Genomic DNA, 6,541 nt, shown 5'->3' with positions numbered 1-6,541 from the left:
TTGGTCTCTACCATTGATTAACATAGTGCGTGCATTTGCATCTTAAATTGCATCGTACCCTCCCGAGCGTGGCTGAGCTAGTTTGTTGGTTGGTCGGTCGGTCGCTGGCCCGGATGGTCTCTTGGTAGGTTGACGTCTCAATGAAAGACCGACCGAAAGTCCCCAGATCCGAGGCAGCGCAAAGGCTGAAACAGCACCAACGACCGCCGCTTCGCTTCGCGGGGAAACGGATGTCGCCATCCGGATTCCGCATCAAGACTCGTCGAGACAGCGGCAACGACCGCTGTTGCAGCAGCTGCGACGATCTTACTGTTTGCTTTTTGTTTTCATTGCTCCTTGGGCTCCCAAACGACTTTGAGAGCGTAATCCGATCCTTTCGAACTTGTTGCGTTGCCGCCGCTCCGTGCCTTCTCTGAATGGCGGAGGAAACGGCCGGAGGAGCCGCTCTTGAGGAAACGAAACGACCGCTGTGGGCGATTGTGACGCCGACGTGGTTGAAATCACCTACCCTGAAGAATTACGCGGGAGACTCGCCGGTTCGTCCTCTTCCCATGGCTATGAACTCGATGAGCACAGCTATTTAGGCTCGAAATGTTGGAGGTTGATCAAAGCCGGTCTTATGCAGGCAGGCCTGAGGTATAAATCTTCTCAGGATTCACTCGATCGGAGGAATCGAATGGAAGTTCAGAGCGGACTCTCTCAGTCAGACTGTCGGAGCCTCTGATTCCCATCCCTCCCAGGCCGCCCATGAGTTCCAGACTTCTCTCGGGAGGGTGAAAACACATCGCATACCATATTTTCGGCTGGTTATTTGGAGGTGTATTCATCATAATATACGACCTGGAAGAAAAGCGGGAGAATCTCGTGAACCTCCCTTGATGCTCTCTTCTTCACTCTGTTCCCTTCACAGCTTCTACGGAAGCCGGAGGACATGAACATCAAGCAACGCTGGCATCGGAGTCAGCGCTGAAATAGTGCAAGCGAGCTTTGCTGAAGCGTCCCTGGGGTATGCGTAAAGTACTGTGAATTCAGTGAGCGGAATTCGATGCAATAGTCCTCTTCGAACTCGTCTCTTCTGATGACGGAGTGACCGGGGACTGGGTGAATTCATCCCTCACTAAGCTCCAAACTGTTTTCCCTTGGAAACAATTTGAGGAGCTTCCATGCTCTGAGGGCTCGTCAAGATTCCGATACTGAGGTGGCATCTGGAGTCATGAGCTATGATTGGATGATCGCCAGTAGCGACGCAGCGAACATGCGCCGATATAACGGCGAGATCGGGAGCGTCTTTGTCATTGAATTAATTGACTCAGTGAAATGAGGAAGCCATCGAATCAGAGCCCCAGAGACTCTCCTGCCAGCCGCATCTTCGCTGAGATGAGGTATCGCACGCTGTCCGTGTTATGTATCAGTTGGCAGCCTATCGCTAATGTGTCGCCAACGGAAGTCGAAGGTGATGATGCTCCAGAACGCCTTCCTGTGAATACCCCGCTTTTGCGATCTTGACGTGAAATCGAGCGTGGAGGACCTGATATTGTTCACTGGAATTCCTGACGCGTCGATGGACGAACATCTGAAGCTCTGAGGGAAGTTCTCGGGAATCTACTTCATAATCGATTAGGTAATTCCTGCTCAGAGGTGGCCATCAGTCATCATCTATCTCGATCGGATGCCTCCGGCTCAACGATCGAGGACGTTTCTGAGAGCTTCGAAATCTGTCAAGGTGAACTACAGTCACCGCCCGATTTAGTAAGCTACCAGTTTAGTGCAAATCACGGCTTCGATCCATGGACTGCTAATGTTGAAGCCGCTCGATTTAGTCAATCTGGATTCAGTGAAAAACGCGATTTAGAGAACCGCTCTATGGGTCCCGAGATGCATTTCTTCCGATTTAGTCAACTTTGGAGGCGGTGCTCCTCCTGGCCTAGCAGAAAATAGCGAAAAAAACTCTCGCTGCGGCACGAGAGTTTCATCTGATACTATAGCAGCCGATAAGACAGTCGAGACCCTGCGACGAGCAATCAGGCGGCATCTCTCTTTCCTCCCTCCTCGTTTCTTCTTAATCGATGACGCCTGCCTTTCAAGCTCGGAGCGTCCGAAATTCTATCCTACCGGAAACCGAAATTTTTTCTACTCCCCGAACATCGAAATCTGTTCCCTTTCATAAGTCTATGTGCGTGTTTCCGGGTGAATTCGAGCTCAAGGGTCAGAAAAATAGAGTCTCGCGATTTAGTGAACACCACAATTTAGTGTCTCGTAAATTTCGTTCCCCGGAGGTGTTCACTAAATCGAGAAATGACTGTATACCTCGAGGTCATCGCTCACTGCATACGATGCGGGAGGATGACATCTGGATAACACCTTGGGGAGATGACTTGTTTGTTAGCGGGCCCTGACCGGGGGAGAGGAGTGGAATCAAGATCCGCCGGCGATTGCACGTAGGGTTGAGGGACCTTGGATATTGTCACAAGAGACACGGGAATGGCCTCCGTCACGATTGTCGAATCGGGAAAGAAATCGTAGCCGACGAAGAAGGAGCCCGCTCAGACTCGTTGAACAGCGCTAGAAGCTTTATTTGATTGAATTAATGATCATTTTCGTAAATGAGTTTTATCGTTTGATCGGAAGAAGAACGCTGAAGTAGTCGTGCTAGAAGTGGAATGCATAATAGCAGGCCCTGACGAGAGTGAGATGTGCCTTCTAGAAATCCAGCTACACGTTGTCTTCAAGTTGTTTGCGATGTCGTTTCGGTCGTATACACGGAATTACTCTTCGTGAACCAGCGGGAACCAGCGGTGTATCATCGCAATCCATCGTCAAGTAACGGCATACATGATATCGGTGCTCGTAGAGCCAACCAGCGACCCGGCTAGCTAGCTCGGGGTTCTTACATGAATTTCACTGAAAAGAAGCATCGAACGTGATTCACTCCTCAAGAATCTCTGCTGAACGGTTCGGCAGTTAATCGAGCCTCCACGATTTCATAAATCACGCAACACCCATACTCACTCGCAATGATTAAGACGAAGACGGCACCTATCGCCACCATAACAATTATCATCTTGCAGTTTTTCCACCAGAATTTGCGTTTGAGCTTTCCGGCTTGCTGTTCAAATTGGGACGCGCCTTGCTGCAATGCATCAGCTCGGTCATCTAGCTCCGAAAGCTTCGAATCTCGCTCGAGGACTTTTTCTACATTTGTCCTCATGATATCCACGACTTCATCGACTTGCGCTTGCGTTTGTTGGATCCGCTTCGATGCCGCTTGATGCTGAGGATTGACCGCGGGCGCAGCGGGTGCGCCATCTGCGGCCGCTCCATCTGCGGGTGCGGACCTGCAGAGGGAAAATGGATCTCACTTACCAGAAGTATCGAGACTCGAGTCAGAATCCCCTGAGAAAAGCTCCAACAATCAGAGCAAAGCGAGAAAAAAATTGGAACACGACGATAACGTTCAGAGCGGACCAGAAAACAGCGTCCATCTAAGAATTCTCGGGAGCCGCCTGACCCATTCATTCGTAGGTTCCTTCCGAATCCCAGACCTTAAATCCGAGAAAATCGAACAAGACTAACGTTTCCCTGCTCGGAACAAGCCAAGTAGCGATTGAAATTCTGCCCAGGATAGCCAAATCAGGTCTCAATATGCTAGCAGTTCTCAGCGCAACCTAAAGCTTCTATTGCTCCTGAGGAGCTTATAAGAATGGGCCCTCGCTTCGCTGGAGCGCCCAGTGGACTGAAGCCTAATCCCGAGGAGAATACCGAACTCGAGCTTTCATTTTCTGAAGCAAAAGCCTCGGCTCATTCCATTTCCATGGTGTCTGCGGACTCGCAATCCGTAGCGATGGCTCGACCGAGGAGGAGCGATGGCGAGTAGCCTTGGCGCATATCATTGATTCCGGTATTAATCTCGGCATTCGATCCGATTCTTCTGGCCGAGGTCCCGCCGCGCGATCGGTATCCGCGGCTTTTAGTTGCGAACCCGCGGAAGATACGGGGGCGAGACTCAGATCCGCCAATGCGGCTCGCCAAGGAGCGAGAACTCTGCGCCATTCCGCGCGCATCGTTCCGCGCACAGCACAACTACCAGGATGGCGTCCACTGAGCGTCGGGTCTTCGGAACAAGACTTTTTTTCGACCATGAATAGGACCGTCCTCGACCCGGTTCTCGCTGAGCTCCGAGAAGCCCGGGCACCGAACGAATTTCTCCCGGAGCCTGCGAGGGTTCAGTTCGGAGAAGGAGTTCCGGAGACGGAAAATGGAACTTGGCAGTGGGATAGGGTAACTTACATGATGCGGCACTTGCTGTATGTTGCTGCTTTCTGCTGCGGTAGCCTTAGCCGACTGCACTCCTCGAGAGTGCAACTTTTCTGCTCTTGCTCTAGCTCGTGTTGCGATGCTTCTAAGCCACGGCCGTTCGGGGACGGCCATATAGGTAAAACACAGCGATGGCAAACCAATGGCACCCCCCGAATGACAGAGGCTTAGGTTCGGTCTGCTACGGGGGTAAACAGCAAAGGAGCGAGTTGAGTGTTAGCGCTCCCAAGACCGCCATGTTTGAGAGTCCTGCGATACTCCTGGCCAGGATATCCGAAATTCCATTTGCCGCACAGAACGGGGTAGGAGGAGCGCGTGGGGGCGAGAGTCACACTCTTAGGAGCTCCTAGGATGTTCCAAAGAGAAGGAGCACTGAACAATGTATGATGGACGAAAAACACCTCCAGGGACTCGCCTCTGTAGGTTGCCCAAGCTCAACTCCCGCGAGCGACGAACTGATTCATGAAATTCCGCGGTAGTCGGCGTATAGGTTCCGGATCTGAAGACAGGGTAAGCAGCACGAGCGCACTCTCCCATGATAAAAAAATCCGTATAGAATATGACTGAAGCGGTTTCAAATGAGAAGATCGGCATGCTCTTGAGCGATAGAGATCATGATTATCAGTCTCATCACGACTAATATTGAATTTCAGCACCAAGGTGTACCAGGGACCAGCGAAAGCACTTTGTGCATGACGAGGCGTCCACCTCTGACAACCTGTCCTTCAATTTCTCATCGGCGTCTCTAATAATTCTAATTCTAATTTCTCATCGGCGGGGGGATCATATAGCCGAAAACGGTTTCCATTGGGGCGGGGTACGGAGCGGAGCTGGTTGTGCGCCATAAGCCCGACTCCCCGTTAGCCCGAACGCTGGATTCGACTGCCCTCTCCCAGAGAGTACCGCTGATTTGGAGTCAGGGTTTCGAGTTTCGAGAAGCTCCGACCGAGTCGCGGGCGTGATTCTGCGCCCGGGAGCCGTATAGGATGGGTTCAAGCGACGTGCGATATGGGGGGAACACGGAAGGGAATCGAAACACGCACAAAGCTCGGAAAATGGGAACCCGCTGAAACGCCCACATGCATCTTTCTAAGAAATCGCATTTTAGATGTCTGGGTATCTTCGCTTGATGCGCGATTTTGACCTCCCTACTAAGGTGTGAAATGGATGTAGGTAAGCACAGTCTATCTCCTTGACCTCCAAGATGACAGGAGTCTTTTGAAAAATTCCCAGGCACAGCATTCATGAGAGGCTGGACCGAGCTCAACTCTTCGGCAAAGTTGGGACTGCGGCACCGGTTGAACATCTGATTGAAGAACTGATATATGAGGGCTGCGAAGAACTGAACTCCTATGTAGCGGCTTATTTCGAGAAGAGTCGGATTCGTTTGGGCATCCAGGGCATCCAGGCTGACAGGTGATGGCTGCTTATTGAATCCTGGCGACCGAAGAGATGAAACCGAAATCGCCTCGCGAAGAAGCTCCTACCTTGAGCTATATTCGAGGATCCGGTCCAGGTTTCCTCGGTATCTCTTCCGAATGCCTACCTCGTGAAAGATAGAGCAGAATCTTCGCATAGACCGAGCGACAATTGCAAGCCTTTCTCCATGGAGCCCCCTCGGTCAGTCTCGGGGTAATCTAATGGTAGTGGCGCGGATCTCTACGTCGCGATCGACAGCGACGAAGCCATCAGTGGACGAGACTCGAGACTACGTGGCGAGGGAGCTCCCCGCGAATTCCTCGTGCTCAGGTCCGAATGCTTTCGCACTGACTCAGTGCTTCTCAATCGAGAAGGATCTAGTCCATCATCAACCTCTTATATCACTGTCAGTATTCAATGATGCCTGATTCGCGGTTCTCATAGATGACAGACGACTCATTCATCGATGAGATTCTGGATCAAGCAGGGCCCCCTCACTGAAGCTTCTTTACAAATGCTCACGGAAAACAGAGCGAGAGCCGGGAGAATCTCGCCGTCCGTAGAAGCTCTGGAAGTTGCCTTCTCTCGTTGCGTTCATGGAAGGGAATGTGAACCTTGTCCACATAATCGCGGATCCGTCTTTCCAAGCAGAGATCACTACCATCATCACGCGGTAAACATTCGACTGCAACCGCTCATATGAAAGAGAGCTCCTCTTACTTATTGATGTTGTTCATTGCAAAGCTCTCCTTGTCTACTCTCGTCATTGCTGTACAACGAACTCTTCAGCCGTAGCGCTTCACTTTCG

General features: G+C 51.4%; 1 protein-coding gene across 1 annotated transcript; it reads right to left on the bottom strand.

Moving 5' to 3' along the window:
- Nucleotides 1-2,548: 2,548 nt before the first annotated feature.
- On the bottom strand, nucleotides 2,549-4,494 carry LOC100899112 (synaptobrevin). The gene is made up of 3 exons (XM_003738978.2): nucleotides 4,288-4,494; nucleotides 3,010-3,335; nucleotides 2,549-2,901 (listed from the first exon to the last, which is right to left on the bottom strand). Coding segments are annotated over exons 1-3 (342 nt in total). The 5' UTR covers nucleotides 4,290-4,494; the 3' UTR covers nucleotides 2,549-2,887.
- Between the last annotated feature and the right edge of the window lie 2,047 nt (nucleotides 4,495-6,541).

Source organism: Galendromus occidentalis, unplaced genomic scaffold (genome assembly GCF_000255335.2).
Source record: "Galendromus occidentalis unplaced genomic scaffold, Mocc_1.1 scf7180000076381, whole genome shotgun sequence".
Taxonomy (NCBI): Eukaryota; Metazoa; Arthropoda; class Arachnida; order Mesostigmata; family Phytoseiidae; genus Galendromus; species Galendromus occidentalis.
This window is presented reverse-complemented; position numbering and strand designations above follow the sequence as displayed.